General features: G+C 39.0%; 1 protein-coding gene and 1 long non-coding RNA gene across 2 annotated transcripts in view; one reads left to right on the forward strand and one right to left on the reverse strand.

Moving 5' to 3' along the window:
• The window catches only part of sema5bb (sema domain, seven thrombospondin repeats (type 1 and type 1-like), transmembrane domain (TM) and short cytoplasmic domain, (semaphorin) 5Bb), a 116,883-nt gene extending 105,692 nt beyond the window's left edge, over positions 1–11,191 (forward strand). The window contains exons 17-22 of the mRNA XM_087256449.1: positions 131–349; positions 1,144–1,314; positions 3,501–3,641; positions 3,723–3,761; positions 5,297–5,505; positions 6,942–11,191. Coding sequence (XP_087112575.1) covers positions 131–349; positions 1,144–1,314; positions 3,501–3,641; positions 3,723–3,761; positions 5,297–5,505; positions 6,942–7,103 — 941 coding nt within the window. The 3' untranslated portion in view covers positions 7,104–11,191. The remainder of the gene's footprint in view (positions 1–130; positions 350–1,143; positions 1,315–3,500; positions 3,642–3,722; positions 3,762–5,296; positions 5,506–6,941) is intronic.
• LOC147843314 (uncharacterized) overlaps positions 1–15,509 on the reverse strand; it is a 22,818-nt gene continuing 7,309 nt past the window's right edge. Inside the window, exon 2 of the long non-coding RNA XR_015493103.2 lies at positions 1–1,291. This is a non-coding gene — a long non-coding RNA (uncharacterized LOC147843314). The remainder of the gene's footprint in view (positions 1,292–15,509) is intronic.

Here is a 15,509-nt window from a genome sequence, read left to right on the forward strand (position 1 = left end):
TTGCAGCACAAATATTGTATTTATGTAATTAATAGTCTTTGCGATCTGATAATATCATCTACAATGTCAGTTTTATCTGGATTCATCATGCATCACTGCTGTAACTCGATAATGTTTTTAATGTTTGCAGGTCTGGTTGAGGATTTGTTGAGAATGGGTCGACCTGTAACACGAGTGCAAGGAGCCGCCTGGGCATTATGGGAAACCTGGTCTACATGTTCAAAAGAATGTTCCAAAGGCTTCCGCACACGCAAACGCTCCTGTGCCGCACCGGATGGCAAGAGCACACCGTTCGCCTGCAGCGGAGCCCCGGTCGAGTATCAGGACTGCAACACTCAACCCTGCCCAGGTCAGACAGGACAATAATGTACATACAGACTTACACTTGACTACAGTACAAGCAGTACAATTTATATATATTTTTTCTAATTGTTTTCACAGTATTTCTTAATATAATCATTTACTGGAGAACTTCATACTTATTTTAGTTTGGCTCAAATTATTTTTTATTATTTCTTTAAATGTAAAAAACGCCTTAATTATTTCTCTCGATTGGCTACAGAACAAACCAATGAATATTAGAATATTGGTATCTTTTAAAAATAACTAATAAATAAAGTATTTTGTACTGTCATTGTGGCAAAGATAGAAGAAATTAGTTATTAAAACTATTTTATGTTTAAAAAATGTGTAAAAAAAAAACTTCTTTGTAAAACAAAACTTTGGAAATATTTGTTAAAATTAATTTAATAAAGGCTAAAAAGTTTGTCTTCAACCGTATGTGATAAATATTTTTAAATAACTGATAATAATAGTAAAAATATTAAAGAAAAAAAATTAAATGAAAAAAAAAATTTAATAGCTCCTATTTTACCCATTTTACAAGATGTAAGATAAGTCTTCAATGTTTCCAGAATATGTTTGTAAAGTTTCTACCCAAAATACCCATCAGATTATTTATTTTACCCTGCTGAATATGTGAATTTTGGGGTAAGAAGACATTGTAACAGTTTTTGATGTCTATGCCTTTAAATGCAAATGAGCTGGTTCTCTCTGCCCACCGTTACCACATGTCTGCGTTACATCAAATAGTGATGGAAAGTTCACCAAACAAGTAGTGTAATAGCGGGTGTTGTTTATCAGTGAAGGGGGCGTGGTCATGCTGGTCTTCCTGGTCTCAGTGTTCTACTTCCTGTGGTGGCGGTCATCACCAGCGCTCCCGTTCCTGCTCGAACCCTGCGCCGGCTTATTCTGGAGACATCTGCATCGGCCTGCACACAGAGGAGGCGCTCTGTAACACACACGAGTGTGAAGGTGAGGAAACACACAACAGTGATGAAATTTAAAAAAAAAGACAAAATCTCATTAAGTCATCTCGAGTAAATGTTTGTAATAAAGAAATACATTTACATATTTTTCTTACAATGCTTGTCTTTAAAATCCAGTAATTGGCCTTAAATACAGGGTTTCCACGGGGTCTTAAAAAGTCTCAAATTTAAAAATCTAAATGTAAGGCCTTAAAAAGGTCTTAAATTCGCTGTTCTATGTCTTAACTATTTTTGCACAGGTCTTATTTTTCCGATATCCGTGTAACGCTACACCTAATGCTCATTTAAATTCTTTTTTTGTTGTTGTTGCTTGGTTTTTGTGGCGTTGTAGTTCTTTATTTATGTCTTAAAAAGTCTTAAATTTGACATTATGATATCTGCAGAAACCCTGTAAATATTTTAATTGTAAAATGTAGGAAAAATAAATGCAGACAAAGCCCATCATGTGTATATTCATATAGATTTAATTTTCAATAATCACAAAAATACCTGAGCGATGAAGTCAATTTGTTGGGTGTCTTCTACACTGTGCTTTAGATTCACTCATAAAATATATTGGAATTGGTTGAATTTGTATTAGTTTGATTCACTAAAAGTAACTGATTTATAAAAGACATTTGATTGGGAATCAATGTTTTTCATTCATACCAGTATGTGTTTGACTCATTTAAAAGAACGTTCAAAAGAGTCATTTGTTCTAGAACCATTTGGACTGTACCACTTGTACTGTATGTATTGTATGCATTCAGATATGTTCAGAATCATTTGTTTAAAAATCAGCTACTCTGAACCAGTTGTGCTTTATATTATTGATTCTCTTAAAAAGAATCAGTTCACAAGAGCCATTTGTTCTAGAATCAGTCGGAGTCAATCGCTAGAAAGAACTGTCAAGTAAGAGTCGTTTATTCAGTGATTAGTTAAGTTGTATGTGTGTGTGTTTAGTTAGTTTAGTTTGGACTGTACCAGTTGTACGGGTTGTGTTTGATTTAATAAGAAAAGAAAAAAAAATCTCATTAGTGTCATTCATTTGGGGGTCTTTATTTGTTTCTGGAATCATTTAGCCTATACCAGATGTAAGATGTATGATGTTTCTAATAAATAACCAGTTTATTATGCTGTGTTCACACCAGACGCGGAACATGCGGATAAATTGCGCTATTCGCGCGTAAATAGCCACGTGAACATTTGAGTTTACTTGCTTCCTTCGTGCGTTGAAACCCACTTCATTCGCGTGTCAAATCCACTTTATTCGCGCATCAAATTCACTTTATTCGCGCATCAAATTCACTTCAGAACAGGTGCGGATTCATGTGATAGGCAGGGCTTCTGTCTGCCTGGTGTCTTTAGCTTGCTAAATGGCTAACGAGGATTTTATGAAGAAAATAACAGTGTTAATGTTCTTTATTAAGGCTGAAAAACAGCATTGATACGTTTAGGGCCATGCCTGAGTCTACTAGATCATTTCAGAGGTGCATCCAGCTCTATGAGCTCATAAAGTCCTCCAGACACTTAACCTGGATAATGGAAGCTTTCAGCGGTGCTTCTGACTGAGCCGAGCCCAGTTTGCTGAACTATTGTCGGTGTCGGCTGGAGGATTTCTCCGGGACACCAACAACAGATGCTATGTCACAATCACGCCCCCACAACAGAAAGCTCCTGATTGGTTAACGTGGCGCTTTCGCTTAAGTTCAGATTTTTGAACTTGAGCGATTCGCGCGAAATTCGCGAAAAACACAATTCGCAACGTTCCATTCACGCATATCGCGACATTCGCATGTATCGCACCGCAGGATGTCTATTTGTTCGTTTGCATTGAATTAACATGTAAATCACTCGCGTTTGATGCTCCAGCGTCTGGTGTGAACACAGCATCAGAATCATTTATTTAAGAATTGGACTTATTTAGTTGCATTAAATGTTTATAAATAAAGGGCTCTAAGGATTTCTTTCAGTAAATGACTAGACAACACTGGCTTAGTTGTGATTAACTAAAAATAACTGACACAGCACAGAAGTTTCATTTATTTTTGGAATCCCAAAATAATAGTTGCTTTGTATGTTTTTAATAAGCTACAAGAACACAGAAATTCTCTTTAACTAACACACATCCTCTTAAAATATATAAATAATAGTTATTACATGTGCTCTGTTTTTCCTTCTCTGCTGTTTCAGGTGGGTGGGGGGCGTGGTCAGAGTGGGCAGAGTGTAATGGGGAGGGGCTTCAGCTCCGGGCTCGTACATGTGAAATAAGCCCCGCCTCCTGTCTTGGAAACTCCACAGATCAGAGACAGTGTCGGCCCAATGAGAGCGCAGGTCAGTTCAGTTCAGCTCAGCTTAGTTCCCTCTTTACATTCATTTCTGATTCACAAACACTCATCCTGTTTTTAACTCTAGTGCTGTCAAAAGGACAGAAGAGGAGCACAAACTGTGGAGGTGAGTCGAAAATTTACACCACCAGACAAAGATTGGAAACTTTAGCATTTTGAATGTTTTAAAAGAAGCCAATTTTGCTCACCAAGGCTGCATTTATTTGATGAAAAATAGTTAAAGGCTGTTACATTGGAACAGCTGGAAACAGGCCGAGTTCTTGCCAACCACAGAGGAGTGGGCTGACAGAAATCCCAGGTGGGCAATTTTTTGGGGGTGGGGTTAGGAGATAGATGCACTGTAAAATTCAAATTTAAAAAAACTGAACGGAATAGCAAAAGTATTGTAATAATGTTCTTGTTTGGGCTTGTTTCACCTTCGGGTGGGGAACTTTAATGCTGTGTGGAAAATTCCACTATGGAGATTTCGCTCAGAAAGCCAATCGTCTAAAAGAGTACATAATCGGGCCAATGAAATGCCAATGAGTTGGCAGCGTCAGCTTGCGCAGCTGATGATTGTTGCAATCAATTTGGCAATATAAGCATAGCGAGAGCAAGGTGAGGCATCCTTTTCCCTTCAGAGACTTCACAGCCTCCTGAGAGAGTCAATGAGGGTTCCTCCTGCTGATCGACAGCGATTTCGAGCGAACGAGAGCGGTCTCCCAGTCCAGAGTGTGGTGCACGCGGCGGCAGATGACCGAGCTGGGTTTCTCCCTTGCCTGGCGTTTTTTGGGTTCGGTCCTCCAGAGCAGTGTGTATAGTTGCACTTTCACCTAAAAGAGCAACACAGTCGTGCAGTGCGTCCTTTTCCGGATGTCGTTCTGACTGTGCGTTTCTGGATGCGGTGGTTTGCTGTCCCCGGATGATGTACACTAGCACTGCGTTGCATGTCTGGGGGTCCAGCATGTTAATGCGGTGCTCGTGGACAGTTCATATCGTCACTGCGATGGCATGTCTGTTGTGCAATTAAGATCGCGGCTAGCCCTTGCGAAAGGGCGTACCATCCCAGCTGGCCCCTGCACTGCATCGGGCACTCGGGCAGGTCTTCGAACCCTCACGTCCCCTTCTTCCCGGAGGTGCACAGTAGGCTCACGCAGTCTTGGAGGGAACCTTTTTCTGCCCGAACTGCGTGGCCCTCTGCCCTCAGCACTCTTGACGGTGGAGCAGCCAGGGGGTGTGAGGTGATCCCACAGGTTGAGAGTGCCATTGCGGTCAATCTTTTGTCTGTGTGGCGCCTCTTCTTGGCGGGGTCCGCCTTGTCTTCCGTCCAAAGCCAGCAGGTTGTCTGCCTCCCTCTGAGCCAGAGCCTACAGAGCTGCGGGCCTGGCTGCTTCCTCCTTGCACGCTATGGCCACCTACCAGCACCAAGCACAAGCGCTGGCCCAGCTCCATGAGGGTGGTTCCGACCCAAGCTTCTTGCACGAGCTCCGCACCGCAACCGACTATGCACTTCAGACCACTTACACAGCCTTTGTGAGCAGAATATGCTCATTATAAAACATTAGCAAATCTCCAAACTTCTAACTAGTTGTGTACATCAAGCCCCTTTCAGGTTTCGATGTGGTTATTGACTGTAGATGAACATGACTTGATCTCCTGCAGGGTTTTCTCTGTTCCACCTGGTTCTGACTGGTGCATGTTGTTTTCTGGGAGCCGTTTTACTCTCCATCCTGGTCTATGTGTACTGTCAGAGACTCCGCAAACCTCCGCAAGAATCTGCAGTCATCCATCCCAGCACCCCAAACCATCTCCACTATAAAGACAACAGCTGCGCGCCCAAGAACGATTTATACACACCCATGGAGTTCAAGGTATCCCATCAGGCCACAGTGCTCTCTCTTTTTTTTAATACACAGTACTTAATTACATTTACATTCAGTCATTTAGCAGAAGCTTGTGTCCAAAGCGATATACAAATGAAGTTTATTTAGTTGTTAATTGCAGGTTTAACCAGAAACACTGATAAGTGCATATAATAAAATTGTTAGTAAAGAAAATAAATCAACTTAATCTTTTAAAGCAAAGAAGGAGAAAAGAGAAAACAATTTAAAAGTGTCATGAATAGGAAGACTTTATGCATACTATAGCAACTGTTATTAAGTGTCATTTGCTTAGCTATGTCATTTTAAATCCGAAGGTGACATTGTTTGAGATGTTGAACTTGACATAAACAAATACATCCCAACCTGTCGTTGTCATGACAACTCGACATTACCAAGACAATGTCATAAATCTGTCATGAACATATTTGTCACAAGGACTTTATAATTGTGTCATGGATATTTATATTCCAGTGGAACAAAATAAATTTGTTATTAATACCAATCATTTTATAACAACGTCATTAATATTTCACGACATTTAACGACAATTTGAATTTGTACTGCTGTAGTTACAGTCAATAAAAATTGAATGATAGTAAGCTTTCTCTCTCAGTCTCCTCTTCAGACCAAGAAATGTTATATTATTTAGTATAGACTTTGATGATTAGGTGTATATATGACCTTCCCCGAATTGTGTACATTTTGTTATTAATGTTATTTGTTTTATTATTGTTATTGTTTACTTTGTTTATTAAATTGTTATATTGTGTTTTGTTACTTTAAGTCTTTAAGTTAAATGATTGGCAGGGACAAAATGAATTGCCTTTAAGCTGAAGTATTGTATACTAATGAAAAATTATATATATATATATATATATATATATATATATATACATATACATTTTACTCAAATGCGTACCTAAAAAATCCAGAGAAACTTTTTATTCCAAAGATTCATCTAAAAAGTGCTCGGCATAAATGAGTAAATCCCTTCAGATCTCTCTTTTAAATTAATATTTTCTATAGGATGATTTACAATGACATATTTGTGTGTATAGATTAGCTCAGTACCAAAGCCAAAACTGGAAAACTTAAGACCACAGTCCAAAAATGTCTACACCCAAATTAATAAGATAGAGAAAAAATATGAAAAAAACTGTTAATAAACAGTAGAAATAAAGGAAGGGGCGACACGTTTTATAGAGAGGCCAATAATATACAGAGAGGCCAATAATATACAGAGAGGCCAATAATATACAGAGAGGCCAATAATTTAACTGTATCTATGATCTTCATTTTCATTTTGGGTAGAGGAATGACATCACAGGACCTGCAGAATGATGCAAAACACTCCGTGGCCTTTGAAATATTAAAGTTCTTTCTGTTTCTCACTATTTTTGTGCTTTCTCTCGGCCTCCCTGCAGACTCTCAATAAGAACAACCTGCTTCCACCAGATGAAAGCTGCAACTTCTTCCCATCGCCCTTACCACAGACCAACGTCTACACCACCACATATTACCCGTCTCCGCTGGGCAAATACGACTTCCCTTCAATGGATTCCCCCTGCAGCTTCATGCACAGCTGATGCGCAGAAACACACACACACTCTTTCCCCATCTCATGCTTTCTCAGGGTGAGTGACTGACTGCGCTCACACACCCTCATCAGTCCATGCAGACGCAACGCGTGGATCCGCAGGAAGGTCGAGCGCATAATCTGCATCTCATTAAATGCAGGAAAATGCGGAGGAGCGATGTTGGGATAAGACGAGCCCATGTAGATTTTTTGTTGTTGTTGTAGCATTTCCTTTCCTAAATGTCATCTCCGACTGGAAGTCACGGGTTCAGTCGTACACACGTGATGTAATAACTCACAAAAGCATGCACACTTCTTAAAGAGCGAAAGGAACTCTGGGATACTGGCTATTCAAGCCTAAAAATTGGCGCTTTGTGTTGTTTTTCGTAATAGATTGAATGCAACACAACTCGATGAAGCATCGATAAAGCATCTCACGATACGCCTGAACGTCTGTTTCTCAATTTTCTTCCTGGTTTATACTCCAGAACTCAGTGTTGGACGTGAGATACATGGAGTCGGAAGTACAGTAATGCTACTGGTTAATGTACAGTATGAAGGATCTTCAGCGTCTAATGAAAGACTCGAGCTCATATGATGTCCACACAGCGTTACACGTCTGTTCACCAGTGTGAAGATGTCTGTCAGACACTTGTTACAGGAATAATTCGAGCGAATATGACAGATCTGCCATCATTTACTCAACTTCGTGTCATCATAAACATGGATGCAGAAGCATGGAGGCAAAAGTAACTTTCTCTGTGGATTAATCGAAGTATATAATAGAGCCTTTTCACGTTTTTTTCACAACTTAGAGCGCAGTGAATGGCAGAGCACAACAATTAATGTTTTTACAATCCCATTTGCTGAAATTATGAAAGAAAAACGCTACGATTGTGTTATCAAGACTTTCAGAAAGAGGAAAAAAGTCGTGTGAGACTGATATCGGCAACCAGAAGAAAGAGTAATGTCAAATTTACTGTCCCACCCTCCATAGACGCTGAATTAGTAACACCTTGCATAAGCCATACCTGTCAACATTGGGATGTGTAAATAAGGGACATGCCCTTTAAAAAATCCCCAAATTACTGTAGATTGTAAATAGACAGTTATATGGTCACTAAATTGTTTTATTATTATTTACAAAAGAAAAAAATAAATAGAATACATTAGCAGCAAATACATTAGCCAACATTCATTCATTCATTTTCTTGTCGGCTTAGTCCGTTTATTAATCCGGGGTCGCCACAGCGGAATGAACCGCCAACTTATCCAGCAAGTTTTTACGCAGGGGATGCCCTTCCAGCTGCAACCCATCTCTAGGAAACATCCACACACACACTACGGACAATTTAGCCTACCCAATTCACCTGTACCGCATGTCTTTGGACTGTGGGGGAAACCAGAGCACCCGGAGGAAACCCACGCGAAGAACAGGGAGAACATGCAAACTCCACACAGAAACGGCAACTGAGCCGAGGATCGAACCAGCGACCCAGCGACCTTCTTGTTGTGAGGCGAATGTGCAACCCACTGCGCCACTGCGTCGCCCACATTTGCCAACAGTACAGCTTATTAAAATGAATAGCTATTATGATGAAATAGAATCAAATCTCATCAGCCGTTTGTTCACTGTATAACGTACACATTCTGATTAAAGAGCAACCAATGAATAATTTATTTAGATTTTTTTTGTTTGATTACATTATATAACAGGTGTCACTTTAAAACTGCACACATCTAACATTATAATGAAAGCATTTAACTGCTTTCCTAACTGTGTATGCTCATTTAGGACGAAATTATTTGTGTTTGAAAAAAAAACATCAAGATGAACATCTTTAGATATTATTATTATTATTATGTGTATATGTCTGTTTAAACACGCACCCAAAACCCAGACTTTTGCTCCGCTTCAAATCACGAGTACAGAGTCCGTTTGGGAAACAGCGTCTGTTTATCACTTTGAAGCGCGTCAGCTGACAGACATGCAGCGCTATGACTGTTTTGAGGATTGCATATGAAGGGGCGACGACACCTGTAATGAAAAGGAAGGGAATCACGCCGTTTTTATATTTATTTCAAACTGTTTTCGTGCCTAAACAAAGCAAAAGCACAGAACAGACTCGCATTTAAGAGCAAGGGGCGGCCCCTGGTGGTTCGGCGGAATGGGTTGCGTTTGGGAGGCTCGACTCTTTAATGTGTATTTCCACCCTTCAGAGAAACACTGAAAATCCGGGAGAAATACAGGAAAATACCTTTACGGGATCATAGCAGTATAGAACTGTAAAATACGAGAGAATCCCGGGAAAAACGGGACGGTTAACAGGTATGGCATAAGCAGTAATCCGGTTTTTGTAATTTGATGCAAAGATGATATCAAGCATACGTAAATACATATAAATATACATATTCAGTCATTTTCCTTAGACTTAGTCTTCGTTTCAAGAGTCACCACAGTGAAAGGAACCGCCAACAATTCCAGCATATGCTTACCACAGCAAATGCCCTTCCAGCTGCAACCCAGCACTTCCCTCCCCCCTCCCCTTGCAACAGCTAAGCGGGACAAAATAAACTGTGAGACTTTAGCTATGTTTCCATCCAAAAATGCGAATAAACTTCATGCGCATAACTCGATTATCGCATAAAAGTTGTGCGAATGAAGCATCGTTTCCATCCAACGAGTCAAAGCGAGCAAAATCGTCACTTCCTGATTAACTGGCGCCAAATATCAACAGTAAAAACTGCATTTGCTGCAGTAGGAGAAGCTGCATCACACTTTTCTAAATGAATGCGCCTCAGAAGACAATCCTGACAAGCAGTGAGCGCGCAGTGGCGTTTGAAGGTGTCAGACGCGGAGCACAGGCGCTCTTGATTCTGGAGGTCATTAATAATATAATAACACTAATACTGAAATGGTAAGGCGTTTTATAATGACCAAAACAACATTTCAGATGTTTTATAATGTGCTCAGCCTGACGTTTTATCCATTCACACACATTTTAAGCATCACATGATCTCTTTTAACAAAATCACATGACCTTTTTTAATGTGCATGCTGGAGTTTGTGCGGTAAAGGTGTTTTCATCGCAGTTTATGCGCATCCTTTCTTATGGAATAAAAAGTTTATCCTACTCAGTTGGGCAAATAAGTTTTTTATGCGCATTTTCAAAATTTATGCACATCATGGCGTTTCCATCAACTGGTTTTTTATGCGCATATGCAAATTGCGCATAAAATAAGTGGATGGAAACATAGCTTTTGACCAATGCGAGGAGAGTTTACTCACACGTGACTTGTTTTAGCTCTTTTAGTCTGTTTAGAAATGTGAAAGCGAACCGCACCAAGAGCAAAGAGCAACAATGTAACAATAGTAATCTCTGTTTTGGAACAACTGAATGGATCCACAGGAGTGAAAGCACCCTCAGCTGAAGGAAAATGAATGAATGTATTTCGATTTGATTCATTTAGTTTGCTTGAAGAATAGCTTCAGTGAAGAAAGTGATAAATGACATGAGGATGACTACATGATGACAGGATGTTGAATTATTTCTTTAAAGTGACTGGTATGAACAGCTCAGTGTTCTATTGAAACTAAAGGGATGTAAGTTTGTAAGTAAGCGTGTATATTTGTAGCTGCATTATATATTTATACACAGATGTTTTTGTTTTGATGGATTCAGGTATTTCTCCTGCTATAACTCACAGCAAACACAAGACAATGAGAAAAGTAACTGTTGTCTTCTGTTCACCGAGTCGTATGTAAAGTGTTCACGTTTTTCCGTCTATGTTCCCGATTAATGAAAATGTCTTCTGGAATATTTTATGCTGATTCTTTCCTTGGAGTCCGGATGAACTTTGATGCGGAATACAGTCTGGCTGTAAACAGTGTTTGCGTTGACTGGAGGACGAGCAGAGAAGACTTTTATCCGCTGATGTTGCATGGATGCAGACAGACAGACAGACAGACAGTTCTCTATGCAATGAAAACACGATCACTGCCTTTATACACTGTGAACCTTTTGCTATGTTTTGATATGTTGTACATTGTAAAAAAATAAAGAAATATCCAACTGGGTGTCTAAACACCACAATTTACCTTCTTCTGTCAAGAGTTTGGTTTACTATCTATCTATCTATCTATCTATCTATCTATCTATCTATCTATCTATCTATCTATCTATCTATCTGTCTGTCTGTCTGTCTGTCTGTCTGTCTGTCTGTCTGTCTGTCTGTCTGTCTGTCTGTCTGTCTATATATCTATCTATATATCCCTCCTTCAATCAATCAATCAATCTATCTATCTATCTATCTATCTATCTATCTATCTATCTATCTATCTATCTATCTATCTATCTATCTATCTATCTGTCTATCTATCTGTCTATCTGTCTGTCTGTCTGTCTATATATCTATCTATATATCCCTCCTTCAATCAATCAATCAATCTATCTATCTATCTATCTATCTATCTATCTATCTATCTATCTATCTATCTATCTATCTGTCTATCTGTCTGTCTGTCTGTCTATATATCTATCTATCTATCCCTCCTTCAATCAATCTATCTATCTATCTATCTGTCTGTCTGTCTGTCTGTCTGTCTGTCTGTCTATATATCTATCTATATATCCCTCCTTCAATCAATCTATCTATCTATCTATCTATCTATCTATCTGTCTGTCTGTCTGTCTATATATCTATCTATATATCCCTCCTTCAATCAATCAATCTATCTATCTATCTATCTATCTATCTATCTATCTATCTATCTATCTATCTATCTATCTATCTATCTATCTATCTATCTGTCTGTCTGTCTGTCTATATATCTATCTATCTATCCCTCCTTCAATCAATCAATCAATCAATCAATCTATCTATCTATCTATCTATCTATCTATCTATCTATCTATCTATCTAACACTCCATCCAAGTATCTGTTTATCAGTCCATCAATCCATCCATCCATTTTTGTTCATCCATCTTTCTATCCATCTTTATCCTTCCATCCGTCTGTCCAATAACTAATCTATCTTTTCATTTTTCTTTCCATCTATCTGTCCATCCATTATTTAATCTATCCATCAATCTCTATTTTTCATCAATCCATGTATTTTTCTATCCATTTTCTATCAATCCATCCATCTGTACATTCATTTACTCATCTGCCTGTCCATCCATCTCTCCGTTTTTTATCTGTACTTATGTGTGTTTATCCATTTCTATCTATTTTCTATCCTTTTATCCATGTGTCTGCCCATTAATTAATCTTTCCATCCATCTTTCTTTCCATGTTTCTATCCATCCCTTTGTCTGTGCATCTGTCTATCCATCTTTTTATCCATCCATCTCTCTTATTTCTGTCCTTTTCTCTATCCATCAATCTATCTGTCCATTTATCCATCCATTCATCTATCCATTCATTTACACATCTGCCTGTCCATCAATTTATCAATTCTTCTATTCACTCATCCATTTTTCTATCAGCTCGTCTATTTGTACATCCACTTTTGTTCAACAATCTCTCTATCCATTTTTATCCTTCCTTCCATCCGTCCGTCTGTTCATTGATTAATCAATTTTCCATTCATCTATCTTTCCAGTTTTCAATCCACCCGTCCATCTATCTGTTTGTGTGTCTCTCCATCCATCTTTAAAAACTATCCGTCCATCTCTCTTTGTTTCCATCCATTTACCTCTCAGCCTGTCGATCTATCTATCAGTTTTTATATCCATCCATCATTCTATCTTTTCATCCATCCATCTACATGTCTATCCATCAATTAATCCATTCATTTACCCCTCTTCCCGCCTCTCCATTTTTCTGTCCATCTATTCATGCATCTATTCTTACATCTGTTCATCCATCTGTCCATTTATCTGTGTGTTTATCCATCTCTCTTTTTTTTTACATTCATGTTTGTCCATCCATCAATCTTTCTATCCATTTTTTTATCCATCCACCCATTTACCCGTCTTCCCATCCATTCATCAAATTTTCAATCCATCTATCCCTCTCTTTTTGTAAGTCTGTCTGTTCATCAATTTTTGTTCATCCATCTTTCTATTCATTTTTGACCTGTCCATCCATTCATTTACCCATCTGCCTGTCCATCCACCTCTCCAGTTTTCTATCCATCTGTCAATCCAATTTTATATCTGTTCATCTGTTTGTTCATCCATCTTTCTTCTCATTTTTATATCCGTCTATCCATTCAATTCTCCATCCGTTAATCCATCCATCTGCATCTATCTGACTTATGAATATCTGTCTTCTTTCAGTGACTTTGCTCTCCTTCACCTGGATGCCGTCCTCACAGTGTGTTTGATAGCGGTGTGCAGTGAAAGGTTAATAGCTCTGCTCATTAGCGTTGATTAGAGAGCGTCGGTGTTCTCCAGCGCTCCTCCAGGCCCACTCTTCTATCCAGCTGACGAATGGTGTTTGCGCTTCTAACAGTGGGTAAGTGATATGGCTTTTTAATGGGCTGTTTGCTGTTTGGAGGTTTACCTCTCTAATGGGAGGAAACTAAGCATTACCCAGCAGCTGGAGAGAGTTATCGGAGCCAGAAGCTCCATCTGAACTCAGACCTGTCATGGCCTCTATATACACACCACTGAGGAAAGCTGCTCACAGGAATAACCAACACACAATATACTGCATAAACTATAAGTAAATAAGTTTGTTTGAATGTAAATTATGCACATTTCCCCTTAAAATTTGTATGTAAAGTTCCTGTGAAGTGCTTTGAAATGTGCATTTTCATTCGATGTTTGACGTTCATCTCAACTGAAATATGAAGAGAGGGAGGGACATAGTGTAGCCCCTCCCCTTTAAAAGCTCCACCCCCTTTCCCTCTCACATCTCTGCCAGTGAGAGTGGTTGAGCTCAAGTGTATCAAATTTGAAGTATCTTGAAGGGGGCGGGGCATGTCAGATACTAGAGAGCATTTGATTGGTCACGATTTGACAAGAAACTAAGGTGACAAGTATAAAAACCTTAATCCATTCTGGCGGAAATGACAAACTACGAGCTTTACATTTTATATCCGTTTTATATCTTCTAAATGCTAATTTTGTGACTGTTTTGGTGCACACTAGCTTATAGATATCCTAAAAACCAACAATACGGATACTTAAATCTAATAAACTTTATTTTGATTTTATGGGACCTTGAATTAACCATGCATCAAATTTCACTTTAGTTTAACCGTATAAGGCTCATATAATGCCGCATGCATGTGTCTACACGTCTTACATCGGGCGTTATATTTGTCTGTATATCAGACCCCCAAGTTTTTCACCATTTTTTTTTTTTTACATTTTATGCAATAAATGAACCGCCAACTTATTCAGCATATGTTTTACGCAGCGGATGCTCTTCCAGCTGCAATCCATTACTGGAAAACTTCCATACAGTCATTCACACTCATACACTACAGCCAATTTAGATTATTCAGTTCACCAATAGCACATGTGTTTGGACTGTGTGTGCACCCGAAGGAAACCCACGCCAACATGGCGAGAACATGCAAACTCTACACAGAAATGCCAACTGACCCAGCCGGGGCTCGAACCAGTGGCCTTCTTGCTGTGAGGCAACAGTGCTCACCACTGAGCCACCATACTGCCTTTGTTCCATTTCTTGTTGTGATGATACAGGGACTATAAAAACATCCTTGAGCAACCTCAGAAAAATAGTTTTTGTGTCCTGAAAAAAATGAAATATAGCAATCTCTGGAATGTCCTGCATAAATATATATCTTTTTGTGGTAAAGTGTCTTTTCAACAAGGTGACTTGCAGGATAAAACTCACACTGTGACGTGAATGTTTATGAATGTCTTTCACAAGTAGTAAAAGCTGCGCACTTGAGAGGAATACAGCTGTAATCCAGTCCAAGCTCCATCAATCATGAGAAAACCCTCACAGGAGTCAATGATTCTGACCTTCAGCAGATGCAGGTCTACACACCACCACGAGTCCAACTAGAACGCTTCAATCAGCTTGAACATTCCTGAGCCTTTGACATGAAAGAGAGTAGAAATATTCTTCTTAAAGGGATAATTCACCCTAAAAAAGAAAATTACCCTTTAATGTACTCACCCTCAAGCCATCCATGCAACAATACAATACAAAAACATACATTGGGGGAAAAGGTTGTTGAACACATCTACATTTTCTCAGAAAACATACTTCTAAAGGTGCTGTTGACTTGAAGTGTGGTTTATTCATAAACTAATTTCGAGAGGATCACGTGCTTATAATCAATACGGCTGGCTCCTTGTTAGCTCCGTAATCAGCCCTATTAGATGATTACGGAAACATTATAAATAACCTGAGTTTTTCACTCCAGTTATCTTTGTTTTGAAGCTCCCCCCTTTCCACCCCTACATCCTCCCACTTTTTCTGATCGGG

The sequence above is a fragment of the Danio rerio genome, chromosome 6 (genome assembly GCF_052040795.2).
Source record: "Danio rerio strain M-AB ecotype USA chromosome 6, GRCz13ab, whole genome shotgun sequence".
Classification (NCBI taxonomy): domain Eukaryota; kingdom Metazoa; phylum Chordata; class Actinopteri; order Cypriniformes; family Danionidae; genus Danio; species Danio rerio.